Source organism: Oryzias latipes, chromosome 1, assembly GCF_053564925.1.
Source record: "Oryzias latipes strain Hd-rR chromosome 1, Olatipes_Hd-rR_3.1".
Classification (NCBI taxonomy): Eukaryota; Metazoa; Chordata; class Actinopteri; order Beloniformes; family Adrianichthyidae; genus Oryzias; species Oryzias latipes.
Window position 1 is genome coordinate 2,235,447 of NC_136237.1, and position 27,486 is coordinate 2,262,932.

At 42.3% G+C, this 27,486-nt stretch overlaps 1 protein-coding gene across 2 annotated transcripts; it reads left to right on the forward strand.

Annotated features, from left to right (window-relative positions):
- Window positions 1-3,319: 3,319 nt before the first annotated feature.
- Window positions 3,320-27,397, forward strand: LOC101160964 (cAMP-dependent protein kinase catalytic subunit alpha). Of its 2 annotated transcripts, XM_023966283.2 has the most exons (12): window positions 3,325-3,844; window positions 6,725-6,786; window positions 9,225-9,248; window positions 9,870-9,998; window positions 11,172-11,270; window positions 13,240-13,322; window positions 13,444-13,570; window positions 16,796-16,891; window positions 17,166-17,288; window positions 23,479-23,538; window positions 23,627-23,731; window positions 23,805-27,397. In XM_023966283.2, the coding sequence occupies exons 1-12, from the start codon at window positions 3,799-3,801 to the stop codon at window positions 23,928-23,930; spliced, it is 1,080 nt and encodes a 359-aa protein (XP_023822051.1). In that variant the 5' UTR covers window positions 3,325-3,798; the 3' UTR covers window positions 23,931-27,397. The 2 variants fall into 2 exon arrangements, with proteins under 2 accessions (XP_023822108.1, XP_023822051.1); XM_023966340.2 differs by lacking the exon at window positions 9,225-9,248 and having other exon boundaries at window positions 3,320-3,844.
- The last annotated feature ends 89 nt before the right edge of the window (window positions 27,398-27,486 follow it).

Sequence of the window (27,486 nt, forward strand, 5' to 3'; positions counted from 1 at the left end):
TTCCTCCGTCGTCCGTTGGTTTTGCTTTGGAGGGTTAGTGTTAGGGGTTGGAGTTAGTGTCAGGGGTTGGGGTTAGTTTTAGGGGTTGGGGTTAGTTTTAGGGGTTAGGGTTAGTTTTAGGGGTTGGAGTTAGTGTCAGGGGTCAGGGTTAGTTTTAGGGGTTGGGGTTAGTTTTAAGGGTTGGGGTTAGTTTTAGGGGTTAGGGTTAGTTTTAGGGGTTGGGGTTAGGGTTAGTTTTAGGGGCTGGGGTTAGTTTTAGGGGTTGGGGTTAGTTTTAAGGGTTAGTGTTAGGGGTTGGGGTTAGGGTCATCAACAACAAAAAAAACGACATTTCTTTAAACAAGACCAGGTTCAAACATTAGGAGAGGAGGTGAATGTTTGCCGTTTACTGTCCAGTTGTGCAGTTCTAACTGTCTGCTAAGGCGTTTGTGGCATAAATCAAAGGTTTTTTGTCGACAGAACATTGTTGTTTGATCTTAACCTTGTCCCGCTCCTGATGGAACAAAGGCGGGAAAGCTGCAGCATTGGAGGATCTGAGCGTGTGTGTATTTTCCAGTGTCATTCATAAAAAGCATCTCTCCCTCCTCGTACTCGCTCTGTTTCTAGGTAACTGCAGAGCTGGAGGAGGGAACTGTTGCATGTGGGTGTGTGGTTCCTCCCACCCATCTGTTCCCCCTGTCTGCTCGTCAATTCTACGCCGTTCAGCATGAGAACCATCATCAGTACATTTGCTAAAATGCCTATTGGGCTACAAAATCCATTTGCAGGATTAAATGCATTTAGATCTTTAGCTTAAATTCTTATATTTAGGTTTTTAGCTCTAAAGAGCAAAAGCAGCTTGTAGCAAATGTGAAAAAGCAAAGCATTCCTGTTTTAGATTGCTGTTTCTTTTCAGGTAGTCTTTCCTCGTAAACAGGTTTTTACGTTTATCTATTAAAATATAAAACCTTCAGGGCTGCTTCAGACCAACTAACAAGGATGTCTGTTAGAATGGTTGCTTTTAAGGAACGCTGTGCTCTGGCCCCTACATATATAGCGGATCTCCTCGTCCCTCATGTCCCTGGTCGCTATCTTAGATCTTCGGCAAAAGGCTTTTCAACAATCCCACAACCCAGACTGAAGACCAAGGGTGACGGGGCCTTTGCTATAAGAGCCACAACACCTGAAACAGTCTCCCAGAAGAGATCAGGCTCGCTGAGTCCAGACCAGTAGTTAAACGTACCTTTATAGGCTTTTAATGATTTTACTGGTTCATAACCCTTGTGCTGTCTTGTGGGGTCCAGATGACCCCACTCCCAATGTGAACGTGCCTCTGGACCCCACAAGACAGCACAAAGGTTAAATGTAAACTTATATTACTGATTTTAGTGATTTGATTGATTTGAAACACTGTTTTGTGTGTGTTGTGTTTTATTCGGGCGTACAACACTGTTTTTAATTATATTAATCGTACAGCCCTTTGTAATCTTGTTTTCGAAAGGTGCTATGTCAATAAAGTTTTTTGTTATTACTTTTATTATATGTCCGAGTATACTCTGCTATTTTCCGCCTTTCAGAGCAAACTATCTCCAAGTTTATGATCGTATGTCACCATTGGAACACTAAAGAGCAAATTTCAATGAAATATCAGTTATTTTTGGCATTTTTCTACCCATAAGTAAGACGACTCCATCTCTGAGGCTCCGCCTTCCTCTCCTTGTGGGTGTCGCCCATTTCACGACGTCATTCTAGAGTCGACGTCGGCAGCAGGTCTGAGTCTCTCCAGAGAACACAGAGGATGTGGATATTGTCCCCATAAAAGGAAAGCGTTTAGCGGATCACTGAGAAAGTGGGCGTGTCTGGGGGTGGAGCTGGCAGCACAGACTTCCTGGAAAGGGCAGTTCTTCACTTTGTGACGTCACAATGTGAGCACCCACTCGTTTTCATGGATTGGGAGGGGCTGGTGCTCAGAGAGCAGGTTTTCAGAGGAATACTTATTATTAAATTAAAATACGACTTTGGGGTTGTTTTTTGTGAGGAATGAACATTATGGAACACTGCAAACAAGCAGACGTCCAATCACGAGCTTACTTCTACCAAGTCTGGTTAATTGGGTGAAGGTGAACCACAGTTGTGTGTGTTGTGAATAAACGAACCACAAATCAAAACCGTCTAAAAAGCGCAAAATGTTAAAATAAAAAGTAGCCGCAGGAAACAAATAAGAGGTATTTTCATTCCTAGTAAATATTAAATGTATGGATTTAGGTTCAATAACTGGACTGTCTCATATCGCCATAAAGGTCATTGAATCTTTTATACATGGAGATTCGTGTTGAATCATTTTGGAAGGAAGGATAAATATCCACGTATCTTATGTTTTCTAATGTCGTATTTGGGGGAGGGGGGTGTTTGAATTTCATTCATGTTTGTGGATGAAGGTTTTTGTTTTTTTCTTCGGTTAAATGGTTGACAATCAGGTCCACAGTCAGCTTCGGAATGATAAGACTCGTATAAATGGGAATAAAATGTGTGTATTTCTTTGTAAAACTCACTTTGGTCTTCATAAACAAATTTGTGAATTTGCATTTTAATTGCTTTTCAAGATTAAAAAACTTGAGGTATTTTTTTCTCCCTCTTCAATCCAGCGAGAGTTTGATGCACTTTGAGCTTTTTCAATACACAACATATCTGACTCGCTTTGTAATTTATTCAATTCTAATAATTCCTCAGTCGAAAAATCCATCTTTTTACAAAGGTTATTAATATTTCTTAAAATATTTTGTTGGTTTTGACGTTTTAATCTTAAGGCACTTTTACTAACTTCAATTGCAAGACTTCTAATTTTAAACTTAAACCATTCCCATAAACTCACAGGTGACATGTCCAAGGCATCAACCTCTGTTATTGTCTAACTTTATTACAAAATAAAGAATCTTCCAAAAGCATATTGTTGAATTTCCAAATTTGAATTAAATAATTCTGGCCATCTTGCTGAGAGATGCTGAAGGCTTGCCTCCAAAAGATGCTTCACGCGCGCGCCGTGTTCTGACCAGCTTTGCTAAAAATAGCTTGTTGCTGACGTCACATCCAGCCAGGCGCGTGTTGGTCGTTATTCCTGTCAATCATTCACTGCCGCCATACAGACATTTGGTTTTTTGCTTTTCCTCCACATACAGACAGAATTGAGGTCGTGTTTGTTGTTGGGAGGAAAGTCGTCGCTTACGGTCCTCGTTATTGTTGGATTGCTGTGACCAATCAGCGTCGTTGCCTGCGCGACGCCTTCAAAAACGATCGAATCAGCGGGCTGAGTGGAGCTGTCCATCACCCTGACGTCGCTCGGTGGGAGGGGCTTCGTCCTCCGTCAGCTCTCCCGTCTCCGTGAGTCCCGGCCGGCCGTTCACACCATGTTGACTCGGGCGGATGCGCGGGCTGGATGCTGTTTTCTAGAAACTCGAGTTCCGCGCGTGGAGTGGGGGGCTCGTGTCTGAGGGCATCTGTCTACGGGGGGGAGGGGGGGCCGGGGGTACTTTGGATGGCCGGGGCAGCCAGGAGGCAAAGACTGGATCATCATCCGCGTTTTTTAGGCCGTTTGTGCGTGAAGAAGCTGCGGACCTCGGCGTGACTTCTCCGGGTTGGGAGCTCCGTGGATGGCCGTGGAAAGGCTCCACCTCCGGGACGGCGGTCATCCCGCTCTTTAGCGCCAAACCCGCAGTTCTCCACACATGCGGTTGGATTCTGGGGAGAATCGGGTCGAATTTTCCAGCGGGAGAAGAAGAAGGCTGCGGGGCGGCGAGGAACATCCGGTGACAGGTTGTCATCATGGGCAACGCCCCCACGGCCAGGAAGGGCAACGAGATGGAGAGCGGTGGGTAACGGTCCCGGTGCCGGTGCCGGTGCCGGTGGAGTCTGTCCATCAGCCTCACGTCATCTGTGGCCTTTGCTTCATCGGTTCTGATCCATCCAGTCATTTAGGGAAACATCTTCCCGCTTTAACGGAGGCATTAGGGTCGCGGGGGGAATGAATGTACAGCTCTCATTGTCCCGAGGATTCCACGCAGATTCTACGAATGAGGCGGGAAACGACTTCACCGTCTTCCGTTAGGTGTCAGATATTCCCGAACACCGTGTGCCTGTTGCGCCCTGGAACCGTTTGCGTGGCCAGTGGCGGGTTTTCCTGTGGGCAACGTGGGCTGTCGACCCCCCCCCCCCCCCCCCCACTCACACACAAGGGAAGAAAAAACATTTTTCTACACTAATTTGTGCTCATTTCCACGTAAAGTTGCGCTAGGAGGCCCCACTATGTGTATTTTGCGCTCTCTGTATAGAGTAGTCTGGGGGAGCGCGCGCGGGGGGGGGGGGGGGGGGGGGTCAGGTAGAGAGAAAAAGCTGGTAGGGGGGCGGGGCTTACACCCCTCCACAAACTAACAGCTGCTTCCAAATGAAGTGCCTTGCCAAAGTATTCGGCTCTCTTGAACTTTTCAACCTTTTGCCACATTTCAGGCTACAAGCATAAAGATATAAAACTGTAATTTTTGGTGAAGAATCAACAACAAGTGGGACACAATCATGAAGTGGAACCACATTTATTGGATATTTCAAACTTGTTAACCAATAAAAAATGAAAAATTGGGCGTGCAAAAAATTCAGCCCCTTTACTTTCAGTGCAGCAAACTCCAGATGTTCAGTGAGGTTTTCTGAATAATCCAATGTTGACCTGGGGGGGGGGGTATTCCAGGAAGCATGTTTAAACTACCCTGACTTTAATCCTGAACTCCTCAAACCTACCGTGGTAACTACTACAACAGGGTTGTATTCCAGAAAGCAGGTTCTGCTAGCTCCCACGGTAACTTTGAGGCTAAGGAAGTTGATAACCTCAGCTTTCGGTTCCAGAAATGGAGTTATGTTTCAGGGTATGCTTAGTTCCCCTGGCAACTCATGCTCTGAACATAACCTGGTCTGGAGCAGGTTTAGTTGAAGGTTAGTTTGTTTTCAGAGAGGTGAAGCAGCATGGTGTGTCCATTTGAAGATGATTTAGTGCAGGGGTCGGGAACCTTTTTGGCCAAGAGAGCCATGAACGCCACATATTTTGAAATGTAATTTTGAAAGAGCCATACAATAATGTAGTGTCCCTTCCCCACACTGAGGCACGGAGACTTAACCTCTTTTAAAGTTCTTTATTCCGATTACTGCAGACCGCAACAAACGCCGTTCAATTAATTCAGCAACTCCTGAATCTCTCCCGCCGACACGAGAGCGCTTCTCCCAACTTTATATTCCCCTGCTCCCGCTGCAGCCCTCCCATTTCCCTTCTTCGGCCCATAGCTGAACCCCATTGGTCCAAACTACCTAACAACAGGCTGAGCGACAGAACTGAGAGCCAATCAGATCTCTGCTTGACGCGTTCAATGAACTCCAGAACTTTTAACGCGGCCCAACAGCCATCCAACTCAGTCCGCGACAATTTGTTTAAAACTAAATATACAAATGAATGTGTGCATTTGATTTAATTTCTTCATTTTTAAAGTACAATAAGTCTGTGGATTCTTTTTAATAACATTGTTATTCTGTTGCTAATAAATGATGAGTATTTCTCGTGGTAGTTTTGCTGATGGTCTAGTCTGGTTGATCCGTGGTGAGTTTCTGCTTCATGCAGGCGTTGAGACTTTAAACGTCATCGTAGGTCTGAATGTTCTGTAGATGTGAGACAGACTGATCACATGCAGACGGGGAGCCAAACACACACTCACACGCTGCAGTGAGTGACAGGCAGCGGGTTTTACGTTTTTACAATCCCTGCGCGATTCACCTGCTGCCTGTCCCCACAACACCTCAGCCCCACCCTCTGCTTTCTTCCTCTAACATCCCGTCCCCGCATCTGCGCGCTCTTTCTCAGAGACGGGAGCGCGTAGTTTTAGGTACGTCAATTCACAGGTTTCCAGCTGGTACAAACTCTGTGAAATAATAGATAATAGTAACTGATAGCGCTGGCGCAGATTTTTCTCTCCAAGCACCGCTACAACTGCGCGCCTCTGGCATCGCATCGCGCCCGAGAAGGACTGGTCTAATGAAAAAAAAAACTATAATTAAAGATTTGTCTGCGAGCCACATGTGACCATCAAAAGAGCCATATATGGCTCGCGAGCCATAGGTTCCCGACCCCTGATTTAGTGGATGAAGAAGCTCAGATAATACTTTTTCCACCATGAGAGGGTGATAAGACCACATATGGATGTTGGAAAGAGAAACTTTTTACTTTGATCTAACTTAATTATTTACTTATTGCGTATACTTTGTTCTTTTTCTACACACGAACTGGACTGAGTGACTCCTCCCCCTTTTTTTGTGGTACAAATTATTCAAGTCATAGACTGACCAATCAGATGCCTCTATAAAAGAAGTTGGCACCTCCTGATCCCCACATCCAATTTCCAAAATGGTTCAACGGATTTTGTGTAGCCCGCTTTCAGGTGGTATGGGTGTGGCCCTCCAACAAGCTTAGTCCTGATTGGTGGTTGCCATAGAAACGATGACTGAAACTGACTTGAACCGATCACTGTTATTGTCGTCGTCTTGCTACAACATGCTGGCCTCAGTATAGCAAAATTTGGCGACTGAATTGACTTCATCTGGTTTGAGCCAGAAGAAAGCCACTTTCTAAGAACGACATTGCTCTCACTCAGTCCAGTTCTCTGATTCAGTCGATGATGATTCCATTTCTTTATACTGACATTATTTTCTTTAACAGTTAAAGAATTTCTTGCTAAAGCAAAAGAAGACTTCCTCAAGAAATGGGAGAATCCCTCACAGGTTTGTGTTTTTTTTATTTTATTTTGTTTATTTTTGTATTTTAATGTTTGTAGTTAATGTATTTCTGTAACAGCATGAATGTGAAACCATCAGGCTGACACACACCACCGTGACAACAGTCTATGTAGCATAGAACGCAGCATTTGACCTGCTCCCAGTTTGAGGGACGCATTGCAAGCTGGACAATAAACCATTTTTTGGACAATGATCATGGAGTGTACAATGCCGTGCAAAAGTATTCACCCTCTTGGACGTTTAACCTTTTTTTCCCTTTATAAAGGCAAAAGGAAACAGATTCCTACCAAGTATTGTCAATGACACAAAAATGTAAAATAAAATATATTTTATCTGCATAATTATTCACCCCCTTTTATATATATAGTGGTCTAATTCAATAGCCGTCCATCCGCTTGGTACCAAGAGTCTCACTATTAGTGAAATGACCATCACCTGAGTGTGTCTCAAGTGACTGAGGTACAAAACACCTGTCACTGAAGGATCCAGACACTAGTTGAGTGGTATTCCTGGATACCATTACACAACACTCCAAGCAACTCAGATTAAGGATTGTTGCAAAGTACCAAGACCTCTACGACTACGATAAAAAAGTTACAAGCTTCCCTGCATGATGGGACAGACTGTGTGTACAACGCTGCAACTGCTGCCTGGGTCAAAACTTTATGGGAAAGTGGCAACGGAAACTCCTGTTAGAGCTTGACTAGAGTTCGCCAAAAGACATGTGGAAGAGTCCACGATCAAATGGAAGATGATTGTTTGGTCAGATAAGACCAACATTGAGCTTTGTGGCCATCAGACAAGATGCTATGTTTGGCAGAAACCAAACACTACACCCTCCCCACTGTGAGGCATGGTGGTGGCAGCATCATCCCGGGGGAATACTTCATTGGAGAATGCCCTGGGAGGCTTTTAAAGATAGAGAGCAGAATGAATGCTGTAAAATAAACGAAAATCTTCGGGGACAGTGTTTTTCATGCTACGGGAGAATTATCGGATTGTTGTTCCTCAGATCCAGGAACGACAGTGCGATTTTCCGTCCTGGTCGTGTAACAGAGGACGGAGGGTAATAGAGTGCGAGGGGGTGTGAGAGCTCGCTAATCCAGTCCACATGTGTTTTGTGGATTTGGAGAAGGTGTTCAACCGCGCCCCTGTGGTGTCCTGTGGAGGGTGCTCTGGGAGTCTGGGGTCCGAGGAGCCTTACTGAGGGCTGTCCGGTCTCTGTAGGACTGGAGCAGGAGCTTGGTTTGCATAGCCAAGAGTGAGTCGGACCTGTTCACGGTGGATGTTGGACTCCGGCAGGACTGCCCTTGATCACCGGTTCTGTTCATAGTTTTTATGGACAGAATTTCTAGGCGCAGCCAGGGGTCTGGTTTGGGGACCACAGGATTTCCTGTCTGCTCTTTGCAGATGATGTTGTCCGGTTGGCTTCATCGAACCAGGACTCCCAGCATGCATTGGGGCAGTTTTTGGCAAAGTGTGAAGTGGCTGGCATGGGGGCCAGCACCGCTAAATCTGAGGTCATGGTTTTCAACCGGAGAAAGGTAGTTTGTCCTCTCTGGGCGGGTGAATTGCTCCTGCCCCAGATGGAAGAATTTAAATAACTTGGGGTGTTGTTCACTAGTGAGGGACGATCGGAGCGTGAGATTGACAGGCGGACTGATTGGTGCAGCTTCCGTCGTTGTGCGGTCGCTATAGCGGTCCGTTGTGGTGAAGAGCTGAGCCAGAAAGCAAAGCTCTCAATTTATCGATCTTCTTTCCAATACTCACCTCTGCTCATGAGCTTTGGGTCATGACCAAAAGAACCAGGTCCCAAATACAAGCGGCTGAAATGAGCTTCCACCATAGAGTTGCTGGACGCTCCCTTAGAGATAGGAGGAGGAGCTAAGTCACCCTCCTGGACGCCTCCCTGGGGAGGTGTTCCGGGCATGTCCCAATGGGTGGAGGCCCCGGGGAAGACCCAGGACACGCTGGAGAGTCTACGTCTCTCGCTGGCCTGAGAACGCCGAGGAGCTGGAGGAAGTGGCTGGGAGGTTTTTTTCTAATAAACTTTTGTGTGGAAAAAAGACACGTTATTGTCGATGAGTGATTTAAAATATATAAATAAATAAAGATGAATACTTTTGCAAGGACTTGTACATGAGGCTACCTGGGTAGGAAAATTAGACATACATTCTAAATTTTATGTCTAAATAATTTTTATCACCTCTTAAACGAGGTGTACAAGAAATTCTTCTTATTAAACACGTTGGTGTTTGATAAGAATCCAAAACACTAGATTGTTTCAAGACTTCACATTCCGGGGTCCTATTTTGTTTTCCCATAATGCTGGAGACGTTAGAAGCTATCGTTTGTGTGCATGTAGTTACTGTCTCTATATATGTCTGTACTGTATTTAAATATGTATGTATTTATTTATTTAGGGACAGGATTTCTTCCAATTTGCAGTAAGTAGTGAAGGGTGTAAAAACTATTTTCCGAGTGATTGGAGGTGGTGCTGCCACAAAGTTTGGTTTGAACAGTGCATTGATTCTGCATATTGATTAAAAAAATAAATAAATCATGTATTGATCAGCAAAAAAGAGAGAAACTAACCTTATTGACAATTGGGTCTAAGAAAACTAGACATTTGCATGTGGCTGGATATTTTTAAATAAACATTATAGTGGTATATAAATATGTATGTAAACATTCATCTGCTATTATTTAATGCTGTGCATGTAGAATATAATTAATTTATTTAGTGCTTACTGCTGTGATGGTTTTTTTATGACATTTCTATAGATGACAAACTGATTTTCTGCTTTGAATGCATAGCATGATACATAAAAAGACAATTAAACATTAACATGAGATTTACTAAAGTATTCATAAATTTCTCGCAGTGCAACTCCAGTTACTGCGGAGCCCCTAAAGGCACATAAAAGTAAAAGAAAAAAAAAAAAAACAGTGCTTACCAGAAACCATTACAAATTTGTTTTACTTTCTTTGTCCCTTTAGGGCCTCCGTAAATTACTGTAGTTTTCTCTTTACGTTTTCTAACCAGTGTTGTTTTTGGTGTATTTTAGAACACTGCTAACCTGGAGCAGTTTGAGAGGCTGAAAACCTTGGGTACCGGCTCATTTGGTCGCGTTATGCTGGTGAAGCACAGAGAAACAGGACAGCACTACGCCATGAAGATCCTGAACAAGCAGAAGGTCAGCCTGGATTGATTGGTTGATTGATTTTCCATTGAGCAGTGCTCACATCAATAATCAAGAGAAACAGCGACGATATCTCGTGTGGGATTCTCTGTTTCTTTGAGCTCGGATGATAAAAAAATAGTGAAGGATTCTGGTAAATTTGTTGCAGTTAATCAAGTTTTTGTCACAACCTAAAAGTGAGGCTTTGCTGTTGTACCATGAACTGTATCAGAGACCTGGACTGAGTGAGTGTGACGTCACCCATAGAAAATGCTTTACTTACGGCTCCAACCGAAGCAAATCGCTTCAGTCGTGATTTTCTTGTGAGGCAGACACCGCCAGGTTGGAGCCGGACGTCGTCAGTGAGCAGTGATTGGTCCGGGTCGGTCTGAGTCATCGGTCATAGTCATCTATGACAACCACTCTCACCAATCAGGAGTGAGCTTGTTGGAAGGCCACACCCCTACCCCTTAAACGTGAACTACACTGAATCTGTCAAACATTTTGAACGTTGGGCGTGAGGGGTCAGCAGGCTCCACCTACTTTTATTGAGACATCTGATTGGTCAGTTTATAACTTGAATAACTTAAATAAAAACAAAAAAAATATCATGAAAATAGGGGGCTGAGGGACTGTAAGCTAGTGGAGGAGAGTGAAAACAAAGGGATCATGGGAAATGAGCAGAGGCTTATTTCCATGCCAACAGTCCCGCCCACAACTCAGAGATGAATTTCTAATGAACTCCTGCCGCTCTGCAGAAACTATGTCCTAGAAAATGAGTTTCTTTTGGGATTTTGATAGTTAAAAGACTACGGGAACAGTTTGGAAAGAAGAGGATCGGAGTGGGACTTTAGGAAGATCCGTTTCTACAAAGATATTTCTTTCACAATATTCAGGGATGAGACTATATTAACACAAATATCACGACAAAAAAACCCAAACAAAACATAGTAAATAAACATCGGACATCTTTTGACCTATTGCTTCTAACACAAAAGTGCTTCATGGTTTGTCTGTAGAGGTTCATTTTATTGTGTTTTTGACGTTAAATCGCTGATCTGGTTGGTGATTATTTATTGTGATGCGACCTTTACTTTTGTGTTTGAAAGTATTAGCTTCTCTCAGTGGTTAAAGCAGATTCTAAAATCTAAAGTTTCTCCCTTTTCTTCTCCTCTCTGTGCCTCTCAGGTTGTGAAGCTCAAGCAAATAGAGCACACGCTCAACGAGAAAAGGATTCTCCAAGCTGTTAGTTTTCCGTTTCTCGTGCGGCTAGAATTCTCATTTAAGGTACGGAGACTTTCTGCATCACTCCGGGTGTTTTGCATGTTTGCATGACCGTCTGGTGACGGCTTGTGATTTGCTCACATCCTTGGATTTGCTTAAAATGTATGTTCCATTATTCCTCCTATCAGCTCTCCAGCTGTGTCCAGATGTGTGTTTGGCTGCATAGCAGCTGAATATCAAATGGCAGTAATTCTATCCACTGCTGAACTTTCCATTGGAAAACATTAAGACATTTATTTCGGTTACGTTAAACACTCAAACTCACAACGTCAACATAAATGTTGAACAAAATTAATCGGAAAAGGTGTCGGCTGAAGCCGAGGCTCATTTCACTGACCCTGATAACAAAATTCATATCTACCTACAAATTGATAGAACCTAAATACAAAAAAACCCACTTCTCACAATGACTTCCCTACCACATAAGTCTCTCAGTCCATAAGGTATTTTTTTACATATTTCACATTTCTGCATATTTTAAAACTGATTTTTGGAGTTTGCACTTGTCGGATCGTCAGATAATAAGTTCCACATGTTGACAACTGAACAAAATCTTCTTTATTGCTCTAGTTCTGATATATCTTTACCACGTAAATCATATACAAACTCAGTATTTTGGTGGGTACACCTTGTTTTTTAACTTTAAGCATAAAAAGTCCAGTACTAAGACCAACTAAATCCAAAAATTTAAGTGTGGGAAATATTTGTTTTGTCAGATTTACAATTCTAATTGCTTTTTCTGCAGCATAAAAATAGGTTTTGTATTTGACTTGTATCTGTGCCCCCAGATTTATAAACAATAAGACAAATAAGGCATTATGAGGGAAAAATATAGAATATAGCTGTGTTTACTTTATGTAAAATGGCTACTTATTTAGACAATTTAGAGAGAACATGTGTGATGTGTGGCTTCCAGAATAATTCATGAATTAAAATTACTCCAAGAAATGTTATTTCATTTACTCTTTCAAGAAGAACATCCTCAATTTATAACTCAGAAATGTTTAGCAATTTTCTAAAGCCAAATGGGATGTACTTGATTTTATTCAAAAATAATACCATCCTTAAAAATTAAAACTGTGCTTAAAAATATTTAAGGACAGTTTGTTTGTATCAAACCATTGTTTATGGACAATTCTTTGGTTATACCTGCAAGAAGCCGATCCAGATTATCTCCCGATAAATATGGGAAGTATGTGGATTAGGATCATTGTTATTATCCCGGCTGGGTTTTGGTTTCTGCACATCTCTTCCTGCGGTTCCACTGGGCTCAGCAACCGTTTGCTTTGCCTTGTCGTCTTTCCTCTGTGCTGATTTTGTACTGTAAGCTTGCTTTTTGAAGTTTAGCTTGTTTAGCTGCTTGCTGCTGGTAGAAATTGTGCTGAGTAGAGTGAGAGCTGCAGCATCACAATTACCTTCAGAGGCTAAAACACCAAAGAGCTGAGAGAGCTGCAAGCTAGCTGGAAGCCATCTTTTGTTTGGTCACTACAAAACATTTAAAAAGAGCCACAAGAAAAGCAATAAGACTGTAGACTCCAATGGAACAGACAACGTTGGTGTTTTTTACTCCTTAAATGTAAGAGATTTTTTCCCCGTAAATCTACGAGATTTTAAGTTGTCAATTTCAGGTTTTTTCTCGTAAATTTATGAGATTTTTTCCCCCGTAAATTTACAACTTAAGATCTCGTAGTTTAACAGTATGACTTTTTTCTCGTAAATTTCCAAATTTTTGTTATTTGAAAAATTTACGACTTAAAAGTTGTAATAAAAAATAAAAAATCGTTTGTAAATTGGCCCTAAAACTCCGTCGTAGGTGTACCTGGTAACGTGGCCCGTTTTGGTTGTAATATTAAGCAGAAGTTGAAATTTTTCTCTGCTTCTCTTCTTAATTTACCTCATTAAGCTTCCAGTCATGGCTTTGTTCATTTTTTTATGCTAGCGTGTGTTTTTTTTGTCTGTCACCTTTTTCCAGGACAACACAAACCTCTACATGGTGATGGAGTACGTACCCGGTGGAGAGATGTTTTCTCACCTTCGTAAAATCGGCAGGTTTAGGTCAGTATTCTTCTGCCGTGGAAAACGCTGATTGAACTCCCAAAGGAGTGACTCGTCTGTTTCTGTTCAGCTCTCAGCCTTTTTCTCTGCTAAGCTTCTCTTTCTGTCTTTGTGTGCGCAGTGAGCCTCACGCTCGGTTCTATGCAACTCAGATTGTTTTGACCTTTGAGTACCTGCACGCTTTAGACCTGATCTACAGGGACCTGAAACCTGAAAATCTGCTCATAGACCAACAGGGATACATACAGGTAAACGGCTGCTCTGCAGCGTTCCGTCTGGGATGCATCCGTCATCTCCTTCTTAGTTGTTGACATGTAACAGAATTCATCAGGGGCAAAGGTTTCCAATAGAAAATATTCACAAGCATTTGTGAAAAATAAGTCAGAGATCAAACGCTATGCCCTCATGTTTTGTTGTGGACACGACATCTTTAAGGCTAATTTCATAATAAAACCCCTCAAGGATTTGAATTTCAGTCAAGATTATTGTTGTTGATTATTGTTAGAAAATCTTCAGAGTATTAGTTACGGAGCCCCTGACCTGACACAGGTAAAAAAATTAATTTGTTCCAACAAAATAATTGAGACCTTTTACACACCCCGTATTTTCAACTGGAAATAAACATAAATGCTTCCGGTTACATCTTTATTGTAAATACGATGTTCAAAGCAATAATAAACTATATTTTGCTATGGCATCATTGATGTTTCCGTTGACTATAGCGAGGTGATCGCTGGCCGGCAGACCGCTGCGGTTTGAAAAGGCATCCAGCTGGGCCATCCTAAATCTTATGATATTTCTTTTATTTTCCTGGAGACCATAATAAATAGATTATGTAGTTGTTATTTTTCCCCTCTTGAGTGAATGTGGGTCACAGAGACACAGATGTAGTGGCGGAAAGCGGCAGGTCGGAGAGCGTACCGGGATGTGAATGAACCCACACATGGAGACGTGATTATGATGCTTCTGTAGAAATAAATAAATGGTGTGTGTTTATAAATGATTTATCACGTGAATTATTATTTTGTGGGAACGAATTCATTATTTTTTTTACCCATGTCGGGTCACAGGCTCCGTAATTAATATGTGAGCCGGGCATTATGGGATGTAAACACAATAACGGAGCAACAATGGGACACAGCAACTCATTAAAATGTGATCGGATGAATTCAGACGTGTTAAAATAACTTTTAACGTGATCCATGTAGCTTCTCACTGTTTTCCCAACAATCTATACGTCATAGACGCGTATCGGCGTACCTTCATAGCCGTCGTTTCCTCAGTAACCACCGTGCAGCACGACCAAAGAAATAAGTGTTGAACCTGACGTTTATACAGACATTTAAAACTGGTCAGAGAAAACTAAAGTTTGAAATCGTGAACGATCCCCACGAGGAATGCAAAGAGCAGGACTTCCATTGTTTCTGCCTTTAGTTGCTTTGCTCCGCCCTCATAATTCCTGACCAATGATTAGCCGCGGTTACATGGGCAAAATATCTTGATGGGATCAATGGTCGGATTAGAATTCAACGGTGTTGATGGGATCAGAAAAACTTTTTTCGATTAGAACAAACATTCACATGGTCACACTTTTGGTCAGAATAAATCATTGGGCATGAGCAGTAGTGTTGAAAATACAGGAAGAGGAAATGAGTCCCACTGTAAACAAACTGAGCTGGAATATACATTCATGCAGCAGCTCGGTAATATACGAGATGATCTTCTAAACGTGCTTTTATTATTGTTATGAATATTATGAAGAGCCTGTTTACGCATCATTGTATTTTTAATCCGTGTGGTCAGTGCTTTTGTTTGTGGAAGAACGGAGCCTGAAGAAGGCAGGGCTAAGAGAGGCTGGCTAACACGCGCTAACAACATTAGCCTTGTTTGATGAACATAAATCCATGCGGGAAATGCTGCAATCTGCATCTTGGCTGCACGTAAATATGTGGGAATAAAATCAGCCTTAATTTTGTCGGGACACGACTGGAAACACAAATCCATGTGATTGTTTGAACGGTTTGTAAGGACTGAGCCACATTCTGCTATGAAAAGCTCACACACCGCCCCAAAGCATGGTTCTGGCACCTCGTAAACCCAGAACGGTGGGACAGAAGCCTCCCCCCCAGAGCGCACAGGTACCAAAGCACCACCCCCCCGTCCGCAAGCACAAAGCTATCCCTCCGGCTGCTCTGCTCACAGACACAGTTCACTAGCACGGAGCATGCGGTCGGTCCTGTTTAGCTCCAAAGCTTCCTCTGAAACACCGTCTATGCGTGACGTAAACCAGAGCAGTAGTGACACACGATCAGAACGAACTGTTTACATGAACAACGATCGGATCAACAATCAGCATAACCCACCTATCTCCATCCGAAAGAAATTTTGATCCGAACGAGTCTGATTGGGGCAGAGTATTCTGAACGGCGTGTTTACATGACGCACTTTTCTTCCGATCAGGCGTTCTTTCCGATTACTTTTGTCCATGTAAACGCAGCTAGTGAAGAGATCTTTAATCACATGGTTTTGTTAACAAGCTTTGGTTTAAAAGGATGGCAGTCTGAATCCCGTCCTTAAAGATCAGGACTGGATCTGGACCAAATATTTTCTTTGGTTCACTTCTGCTCCTCTGTTTGCTAGATTTATTTCATTCATTGTTGCTGACTCACACCAGGATTCACTTGCAAGCTGACCTTGTTAATGTCAGAACAGACTAATGGACTTGCTTGAAGGAATCTGGTTTGGTTCGCTTTCGCACATGGTCTTAATCAAAGACTGAAATGGTCCACACCACCAGAAAAACTCCAGATTAACGGAAAGAAGCACAAAGACAAAAAACGGCCATTATTCTGTCTGTTCCTTTTTTGTTTAATCGGAACCAAAGCAAAGTTTAAGTGTCTTTGGTTTTAACATAAGTTCTGAGGATTCACAAACCAGCGTTGACAGAGATTCCATTGTTCAATAAAGATTTTTCAATCGTGGGTCAATATATTGTTTTCCTTCTATTCTTTGATCCTTCTCCTTAATGCCCAGCAAAGCTAATTCTGTCAACTATTAACAGTTACATTACAAACACTGTTTCATTTCTACTGAGATGTGGCCTTTTCTTGTTCCTTTATGTATTTTACAAACTCACATCTAAGGCAGAAAAGCCAAGAGAAACGTTTTTATCTCATTTAGCTGCTCATGCTAAAGCTTCGAAGTCTGTAATCTCAAAGTTTTGTCCAATTCATTCATCTGCACAGTAAATCTACGATAATTGATCTTTTGACGGTTGTCCACCCGCTGGTTTCTCGTAGACTCTGTTGCCCCCTGGTGGTCCCAGGTGACGACTTTTGCTGCTTCAAGATGTGCAAATTGTTTTTCTGCTTTTCCTGTAGATGAGCTGTCGGTGTTTTGAAAAGAGCCAGGAAGGTTTAGAAAATCCCGTGATTGGCTGATCTTCTCTGCTCTGGTCTGTTCTCTCCGCTCAGGTTACAGATTTTGGCTTTGCCAAGAGGGTGAAGGGTCGGACCTGGACGCTGTGTGGCACCCCAGAATATTTAGCTCCAGAGATTATTCTCAGCAAAGTAAGTCCAAGTTGTACGTTTCTGTTAACCCTTGTATTCAATTTTTAAGATGAAGGGACACTTCACTGCAAACCGCCTGCTGCTGCGCTCAGCTCTGAGCTGCTGCTGCAGCTGCAGCTGCTATTTGGTGGTTCCTCTGTGAGGATGTTTAACGTTTTCCTTGAAGAATTGATCCCCAACTGAAGGCAGGAGGGGTTCCACTGTGGTAGCACCTACAGGAAGCAGTGAGTGTCTCTGTTTGACCACGCCCGTTTCTTTCTGTCCATGGCTGAAGGGCTACAACAAGGCCGTGGACTGGTGGGCTTTGGGGGTTCTCGTGTACGAGATGGCGGCGGGGTATCCACCTTTCTTTGCTGATCAGCCCATTCAGATCTACGAAAAGATAGTTTCAGGAAAGGTGAGTGGAAATGCTCCAGCATGACTTTCACTTCGTTATCTGTATTCAAGAAGAAAAGAATGTTGTGTTTCTATTCAGGAAAACCTTTTCAATAATGGAAGCAAGCATACAATTGCAATTTCATTATTATCGTTTAGCAGATGTTTTGTCATTAAATATGCTAAAGCAGATGTCAGAACAGTGCATGTTATTTTTCCTATAATATGTTCTCACTTTGATTCGTTTTCCATGGTGTTTTAGTGTCTAAAAAAATATTTTCATTCATTCATCTTCTAATCCGTTTTGTCGCTTTCGGGGTCACGGGGCTGGCCGAAGATGGCCACTTGTGGGCGGAAGGAGGGGACATCCTGGACAGGTTGTCAATCTGTCGCAGGGCCTCAATCACACACCCACGCACACTCACGTTCACACCTAGGGACAATTTAGATCAGGGGTGTCAAACATACGGCCCGTGGGCCGTGTTCAGCCCGCCAGATGGTTCAATCCGGCCCAGTCATGAAGAGTAAAATTATGAGGATGTTTAAAAAAATAGCACGTTACTAGTCCATTCCTGTGGCGAGTTATGATTTTTTTTAAAGAACCGAAATGCGCAATTCTGCCACTAGGGGGAGCAAAGGAAAAGCAAAACAGGTGAAACAGCACCATTATGAGACTCACCATAAAGAAAAGTGTCACCATTTGCAGTTAAGAAAAGAGAAGATTTACCAACTATAAGCTGGACTGAGGAACAACCGTCTGCATTTACTGCAGCCGTGACATCAGTGATGGAGCAGTGACAGACACCTGACTGCAGACAAGTTGGAGCAAACATCCAAACCATTTTCAGATGGTGAACTTATGGAAAAATGCTACAGACTGCAGAAGGGTTGTTTCCAAATAGCAGACGACCTTTACCAACATGAGTCTGTCAAGGATTACGATCAGATCCAACATCTCTGAGTAGACTTGGACGCCAAAATGAAGGAATCCAGTCATTTATTGTATTTTCAGTCACTATTGATGAAAGCACCAACATCACAGATGCATACAGCTGTACATATTTATTAGAGGTGTTGAAGAGACGTCACAGCAGAGTTTCTGGAGTTGATGGACACAACAACAGCTGATGACATAGTCAGCTCTCTAGTTACTGCACCAGACTATGTTGATGTCAGTCTGGTCACTGATGTCAGTCTGGTCACTTATGTCAGTCTGGTCACTGATGTCAGTCTACTCACTGATGTCAGTCTACTCACTGATGTCAGTCTGGTCACGTGATGTCAGTCTGGTCACGTGATCAGTGGCGCCTCCAGAAATTTTTCATGGGGGTGGCCAGTGGGGGGCCACATTAAATCTTGGGGTGGCACACAAAAACCATGAGCTATATTTTTAAAATTCATTCTAACAAACGTAGTAAAACAACCTTTAGAAAACCAACAGAAAGATAAATGCCTACTGATATTTTGTAGAACATGAACTTATAGTAGATACTACTAGTATAATAACTAATAGATACTAGTAGATACCATTAGTAGATACTACTACTGATATATATATATATTTTTTTGTTTATATTTAATGCTTTGGTGTGTTTGCTTGGGGTGTTCGGCTCTTGACTGAGAGATATCTATAATAAACAAAAAATGAAATCTGTTGTTCTGAAATGATAATAAAAATATCCTTCTAATTATTAATTATATCTGTTGACATTTCTATTCAGACTAATAATCATGAAACATTTTTATTATTAGGGTAACATAATCCTAACTTCACCAGTTGGTCCAGGAACAAGTGGAGCCCCTGCTTATGCTGAGTAGTGCCTTGCTTCTCAGACCAATGATGCTGACTGTCGCTCCTCTGATGCCGTCTCATCTTTGTCTTCCTCATTCTCTTCTGTCATTCATGCTGCTCTGTCTCATCTTCCTCCTCCTCCTCACTACTCCTCTGTTGCTCCCCTACCATCTCTTTCACTCCTTCTGCTGCGCTTTTATTCTTAAAATAAGAATATATGTTGAATTTCTCTTCATTCTCTGAAAATGGACAGACACAAGCATCAACTAATGACTATAGGTAACTCTGTGGAAACAAAAACACATCAAAATGTTGCGGTAACACAACAAACAACCAGTGCTTAAATAGTGCCATGAAAATGAGTGGCTTGTGACAGTGACATCCTTTTTTTACTTATTAATAAAAAGTAATGACACATCCACCGCCGCTGATGATGTGGCGTATTTGCACCAAGTATTTGCACACTGGGTTTACATGTTTTGCAGACCGCATGTTTTTTACACCTTTGCAACTGTATTTATTTAATATTTAATTCTTTAATTAATAAGAATCTAATTTTTGATAATAATTTTTCATAATAATTTTAGTGATATTTTTAATTATTTAATATAAATGTCATTTGTGATGTCCTTTATTGATGTTATATTATATAGATTATTTCTGAATGTCGTGTTGCTGCCACAGATAAATGAAATTTCCCCATTGTGGGATTAATAAAGTCATATATCTATCTATCTATCTATCTATCTATCTGTCTGTCTGTCTGTCTGTCTGTCTGTCTGTCTGTCTGTCTGTCTGTCTGTCTGTCTGTCTGTCTGTCTGTCTGTCTGTCTGTCTGTCTGTCTATCTATCTATCTATCTATCCATCCAGATCTAAAGTACAGTAAACAGATTGTTAAAGACCCACGGAAAATATTTAACAGGAAAAGAAACGTAGCATTTTGGGATGTGTGATTGTGTGTGCGTGCGTGCGTTCTCGCGCGCACGCGTGTGTGTGCGTGCTGAAACCGGTGCTCGCGCGATGCAGGAAGGGAGGGGGGAGAGCGCGTGTGAGTGTGTGGAGCGCGTACACGCGCGGTCAGTCGCCGTTTTGGACTTAAGGAAAAAGTAATAAAGAAAGTTCATCTTTAGTGACTGAGACTGGTTCTTTTGTCTGACCGGCCCGGAGGATCTGAGGGTTCGAACGCGGAAGTGAACCACGCGTCTTATTCATTCTGCGTCCAGCGGCTCCTCTGTAGATGTCTGCGCACTCAAAGGCAGCAGGGAGGGGAGGGGGTGAGGGCCGGTTTAGGTGATCAGAGCGACTTGCCGCTTGCTGGCTGTGCATTTGGGATGAAACGCACAACTGATGCTACCACAGCTTATAGTGGCTACTGGGGTGGCCACTGGGGTGGCAAGGTGTCGGAGAGGGGTGGCCGTGGCCACCCCTGGCCACCCCCTGGTGGCGCCACTGCATGTGATGTCAGTCTAGTCACATATGTCAGTCTGGTCACGTGATGTCAGTCTAGTCAATGATGTCAGTCTGGTCACTGATGTCAGTTTGGTCCCGTGATGTCAGTCTGGTCACTGATGGTGCCCATCAAAGTTCAGGAAGAAGCCAGGTGTTACCACAAAATTCAAGCAGCAAACCAGGAAGGATTCTTGGACATTTTGTTGTGTTTTGCACACTTGAATGACAGTAAATGTTTTTCTGCACAGGATTTGAATTCTGATATTGATGGTGAAGCTTCAGGAGAGAAAGGGAGGTTAACTCCAAATTCTTATGTTCACAAATGTTTGTAAGTTTAGTGTAGTTTAATTTTTCATTGTTTACATTCTAGGCAGGTGTTTCATTTTTGTCCGTAGCCCCTCCTGAGTTTATTATTGGGATTCTTTCAGTGTCAGATGTAAAATATTCATCTGTATAAAACTTAATAAACCAACTTTAAAAAGTGAAATCCATTTTATTTGAGATCCATTGGCCTCTGTAAATGAATGTGTAATAAGTGATTAAGCTACCAAAAAAAACAACAAAGCTGTTTTTTTCTTTTATTTTACTGGTCTGGCCCACTTGGGATCATACGGGTTGAATGTGGCCCCCGAACCCCTTTTGACACCCCTGATTTTGAGGAACTAATGAACCTATGAAGCCTGTTTTTGGATGGTGTGAGGAAGCTGGAGAAAACTCTCGCATGCACAAGGACAGTGTTTTTCAACCTTTTTTGAGCCACGGCACACTTTAACGTTGACAAAAATACCGCAGCACACCAGCATCCAAAAGTGTAAACTGCAATCTCACATGCATTTTTGTGATAATTGTGGCAGAAAAAGCTGGAAGCTGCAGCTGCTTTTTCTAAAAGATGTTATAAAAGTTAAGGTTAAAAGATTTTAAAACTGTTTGATGTGTGTTCGTTGTGGTTTCAAGACGTCAAAGGAGGACTCATTGTACGTTGAGACGCTGTCACTTTAACCCAGTTAATTATGGGAGATGTAGTACAATCAGCTGCCGAACGCAGACAGACTAGCGTCTCTGAGCTTCATTGTTTTGTTCCCTTTTTCCACGGTCTGACACCGGATTCTGTAGAAAGCTACACCACTAAAGACGAGCTTTAGCTGGTATTTTTGTTGGAACTGAGAGACTTTATGAGCAGAATCTAAACAAGGAAGTGAAGACTTTAACCACTTCTGATTGGTCAGACTGATGACGTGTGATTAAGCCTCCAAGAATGATTGGTGGAGACAGTTAAAGGGGCGGGACTTTTCAGAAAACAGATGTAGCTGCAGCTAAATCGTGATACCGTCATTCTTATCAAAGTGTCTTTAATAGAATCAAATAAACACAAAGAAAAAAGTATTTTACGATCTTTCATATTCCTAACTACTCAGTGTTTTATCAGGGCCTGTTTGGATGAACACAGAGCTGATATCCTGGAGATGGGAAATAATTTTAGATCAGTGAATTGGTAATTTACCATGGCACACCTGACCATATCTCATGGCACACTGGTTGAAAAACACTGGACTAGGAGAACATGCAGACTCCACACAGAAAGGTCCACCATTGGTGTTCTGGTTCAGGTCCCCTAGCTGGGACTTGAACCTGGGGCTTTCTTGCTGTGAGGCAAGAGTGCTAACCACTGCGTTACAGTGGAAAAATATGTTTTTCGTGCCAAAAAAAGGTGTGACAGGTGTGGCACTTCAACACAATTACAGCTTCAGTTTCAACTTTTTTAGTTTGTCAAGGCTGGGTTATGGTTAAGATTTTCATTATGGTTATGGTTTTGGTAATGGTTTTAGTTATGGTGATGGTAATGTTTTGTGTTATGGTTTTGGTTAGGGTTATGGCTAAGGACAGGGTTTTTGCTGTAGTTATAGCTATGGTTTTGGTTTTAGTTATAGTTTTAGTTATGGGTTATGGTTTTGGTTATGATTTTATTTATGTTATGGTTTTGGTTAGGGTTATTGCTTTGGTTGGGGTTTCGGTAAGGGTTTTAGTTATGGTGATGGTTATGTTTTTGGTATGGTTTTGGTTTCAGTTATGGGTTTTGGTTTCAGTTATGGGTTTTGGTTTTAGTTATGGGTTTTGGTTATGGTGATGGTTGGGCCTGCACAAAATACCGCAAATTTATCGTCATCGCGACATTAAGCTGTGCAATATGCATACCGCAAAAGACGGCGAAAATCGCAATAAATGATTACCTTAAATTTGCTAAAACAATATCATGGCAGCTTGAAATTTTGAACAAATGAAAGAAATCCCTTTATGCATTTAACCAATCGGAAGGACCCGTTTACGTTGTTGATCAATCAGATGAGCCCTTTTATGTTTGATGTTTGCCTCCTACGTCGACAAGGGTCATTTGGAGTATAATTTTTAAACTGTTGCAGTGAACACGGAAATTATGTTTTTGGTTGTTTTGCTATTTGTTTATATACCGCGAATTATATCGTTATCGCAATATTAATTACCAATATCGCATATCGCAAGTTTTTCTCATATCATGCAGCCCTAATGATGGTTATGTTTTTGGTTTTAGTTATGGGTTTTGGTTATGGTTATGGTTATGGTTTTGGTTATGGTTTTGGTTTTAGTTATGGGTTTTAGTTATGGGTCTTGGTTATGGTTTTGGCGATCATAGATATCTGGTCCACATTCATCCTTGCTCAGGGGATGGGAGACCATTTTAATCTGTTCCAAAATTCTAAAAAATCTTTTTCCGCACCGTCTGCGTCTGACTGTACTTTTTTCCTTCGTAGTTCATTTTTTTAGGGGCTGGTGAACTTTATTTGGGTTGACGTCATGAAATGGGCGCCGCCCACAAGGAGACAAAGCCTCAGAGATTGATTTCAATATTTAACTTGAAACGTTTAAAAACGAATAAAAATCCTCTTTTTCCTGGATAATATTCAAAGCTTTTACAGTTTCTCTTATTCTTTCCAGGTGCGTTTTCCATCTCACTTTAGCTCCGACTTGAAGGACCTCCTGAGGAACCTGCTACAGGTGGGACATAAAAACATCTGAGGGGGGCTGACATTAAAAAGCTTTAACTTGAGAGTGAGAAACATCTGATCTGCTGTCGTTCTGTCAGGTGGATCTCACAAAACGTTACGGGAACCTGAAAAACGGAGTCAATGACATCAAAGGCCACAAGTGGTTTGCAGCCACCGACTGGATCGCCATTTTCCAGAAAAAGGTGCGTTTTGCTTTCCCCCCTTAGCTTCTTTTCCTCGCACCTCCCTAAAGCGAGTTCCTCTGTCGCTCCTCAGGTGGAGGCTCCCTTCGTCCCGAAGTTTAAAGGACCTGGAGACACCAGCAACTTTGACGACTATGAAGAGGAGGAGATTCGCGTTTCCTTCTCTGAGAAATGTGCCAAGGAGTTTGCTGAGTTCTAGAGTGTGGAGGTGGTGAGGAAGACGAGTGGCAGAAGGGTTATGTAGAAGACGAAGAACCTTCTGTCTCCAGACATAAACGCTGGCTAATAAAAGCGGAGCAAAAGTGGAACTCGGACCTGATAACCAGCAGTGTTGCCTTTTGATTTTTGGGTGTTCTTCTTTTCATTTGACCGTCTTCTTTCTGAATCCCTTTATACTGACGCTCTGCTTCATGGAAGAGCCTCTTTCAAGCAGACACATGCCTAAAACAGGTCTTCTCTGTTGGGTTTTTTCTGCCACGACACTGAGGAACCCGCTTCCATGATGTTTCACTTCCATCTCATCGGACCAGAACCAGCAGATCAGCCGGAAATGTCCTGGAGGTGGAATCCAGAACCTGCTGACTCGCCTGTAACACAAACCCGCATGCATGAACAGACAGACCCACGTCTTCATCCTAATTCCCCTCAGTTTAATGCTAATTATCTACAGATTAGCATTTATTTATAACATGACTGGACAAAAGATGGACAGATAGTAAAAAATAATTGTTAATCATTGCTCTGATCCACCTCTGTAGAGCCTCGTTTCCACTGAGTGGTACAGTCCGGCTCAGTTTAGAATGGTCCAAGCCATTCAGGTGAGCGTTTCCAGTCAGAGTTGGACCGTCCTGGCGCACGCGGGGTGAAGCTAACAACAACAACAACGATGGCTGTCATCCAGCAGCCCCTTTGTTTCCACTTGGCTTTTGGTTCTTCGTAGATTAGATAAAAAGCATTTCGTGTTGTTTGAGAGGAGATTGCGGGCGGCGGCGGCGAGGATGACAGTCGCTTTCTTGGCGCTTTCTTCTATGACCTTCAGCGAATCAACAGGTAGCTCCGCCTTAACCGGTCTGTTCCTTTTTCTATGGACCTTCAACCAATGGGGGCCCAAAAATATTACGTTTGGTCTATTTTATAACAGAAATGCTGAAAATACTGGACTGTACCGAACAGCTCAGTGCATCGAGGCAAATGAGAACTGGACTGAGTGACTCCTCCCACCTGGCGTTCCAATCAGGAAGTCCCTGCTGGCTCTGAGAAGCCAAAATCCCATAAACAGCTGTTACTCATCTTGATTATCCTATTTTTTACATGATATTTTTCTGTGCTACTCAAGTGATAAACTGACCAATCTGATGTCTCAATAAAGGTGGGAGGAGCCTGAGGGCCCCCATCATTCAACGTTCAAAAACTTTGACAGATTTTTGTGTAGCCTGCTTTCAAGTGGTAGGGGTGTGGTCTCCGACAAACGGTTGCTGTAGTAACAATGACTTGACTCGGACCAATCACTGCTCACTGACGACATTTGGCTCCATCGTGGCGCCGTCCGTGTCATGGTAAAAATGGGGACTGGAGCGACTTCATTTGGTTGGAGCCTGAAGTGAAGCATTGTCTTTGGGGGACGTCACTCAGTCCAGGTCTGTGATACAGTCAAGGTGTGTCATAGAAACCCGGATAGTTCTGTTTCTGCAGCTCCTCATGTTCAAGCAGACACGGAAAAATAATCGGCTACATTTGGGAATTCTGACTCCACACCAGGACTCTTGTGAAGGCCGTGTCTCACAGCCACTGCTCACATTTTGTGCTTTTTCCACGTATGAAATTTCGGCCTTTCGTGATCCGTGCATGACCAACGTCATTCATATGTCTTTCTTGCGTTCAGCTGTCTGTCGAGGGTTTCAGCCGACGGATCTTTACCTGAATTCGGTTTTAAACTGTTCAGAATCTCTGGTCGGTTGAGAATTACTCAGTTCATGTGTTTTTTACACCGTTTTTACGCAATTATTACATAAATCTTAAGCATTTGTGCGTGATTTTTGAAAGATACACACACAAATAGGTCTCTATGTCCAAATTCCCACCCTGACCCCTAACTCCTAAAAACGATACAGTGCGGGACTATTTAGTGCCCTGGATTTTAAAAGCAATTCAGACTCCACGCTCACTACTTTTTAAAATTTTTATTAAACGGTGAATATGACGTCATAGATTTCCCAGAATTAAAATCTAATTCATCTGAGTGTTTTGTGATGATTATTTATGAGTCCACTGTCTCCTGAAGATAAAAAAAACGTTTATTTAAAAAATACATTTAAATACGTTTTTTGGTAAAAATTGTTCCATCGCAACGTATTGTGGTCTATATTCTCCAATCTAGTGAGCATTGATTCACTGTTTTTTTGCTGAGACTCCTGGGAAATTTCCAGGGCTCTGGATTTAGGAATTGTAGATTCAGACAAACTATAGAATGGAGAACGCACTATGTAATCCTTGTGCTATCCTAGGCACTTTAACATTGGGAGTTGGGTCATCTAGACCCACTAGACAGTGCTCTGAACCTTTTTTCTTCAATGATTTGTGATCTTCACTGGTGTCCATGGATTACATGAAATCTTTCCACCTTTATCCACCTTTGTCATGGTAGGGAGAACACGTCAATGGAAGGGTGGGTCATCTGGACCCCATAGGATAGCACAAGGGTTAAAGCGAGCGCATCGATCGATCCCCACTAATCTGATTCCATGAATCCAGAAGAATTTTTCATTTTCTTAAAGGATTATCGTCTCATTGCCAAAGTTACAGATTTTTGGTTTCAGTTTCTTGGATTTTTAAATGTAATAAGTTTCTAAATGATGGAATTAAACAAAATAATGATCATATTTACAACAAGATTTAGTCGAATATAAACAGCACAATAATCAGACACGGTTCACGTCCTACATTAGTTTACGTGTTTTTTTTTGCGTGGTTTATTTGTACTTCTGTGGTTTTAATGTGGTTCATTTGTGACACATCTGTGAACATTTCACCTAAAGACCACAACTTTTCTCACTTTTCAGACGTAGAGTCACGCACGACCAATTTCCATCCGTTCAACGTGCGTCAAATGTACGTAGCGGCTGTGCGACACGGCCTTTTGATGAAGCGCTCGGCATGAACGTCCGACGGAGACGAAGGTCATGAAGGTCATCAAAGCATTTCTGATCGATGGTCAGCAGTTTTCTTCTTGAACAGGGTTTCAGCGTTCAGACCTTTCCTCAAATCATCTGCGTTGTGAGACAGTCGCACACTTGATGACTCCCATCATTGTTGTGATGAAGAAATAGACATTTTTGTTGGGTTGTGTTACTGTTTGTGTGGCAGTGATGATGTAAAAACGACCAGAGAAAGTTGGAAGCACATGAGTGAGCGACGGCAGTCATACGACGTGACGTCTAAACGCCGCCGTTTCTTCTCATCATTGTGCAAACGATGTCCAAACTATTGGTTTGTGACCTTTTATTAATGAAACCAAGTGAAGCCAGTGTTCATTCAGACACGTATGACGATCGTTTGTTTAAAACATCTGTGGATTTTGTTCCTCACCACTAAGTCTGAATGTTTTTCAAAACTCCTGTCTGTGCAAAACGGTTCTAACAAATAAAACTCTTTTGAGAAGCACTAAAACCTTCCATGTTTACATGCTGGCCTCTTGTGAATGAATGGTGGGTTCTTCTCACACTTCCTTTGTAAAGTCTCACTAACAGCACTAACAG

Excerpts from the sequence above, each read along its gene's own strand:
- LOC101160964 (XM_023966283.2), top strand. The coding sequence starts at position 3,799 with ATGGGCAACGCCCCCACGGCCAGGAAGGGCAACGAGATGGAGAGCG. Across the intron at positions 16,892-17,165 it reads CAGAGATTATTCTCAGCAAA|GGCTACAACAAGGCCGTGGA; the intron begins GTAAGTCCAAGT and ends CCATGGCTGAAG. Across the intron at positions 23,732-23,804 it reads TCGCCATTTTCCAGAAAAAG|GTGGAGGCTCCCTTCGTCCC; the intron begins GTGCGTTTTGCT and ends GTCGCTCCTCAG.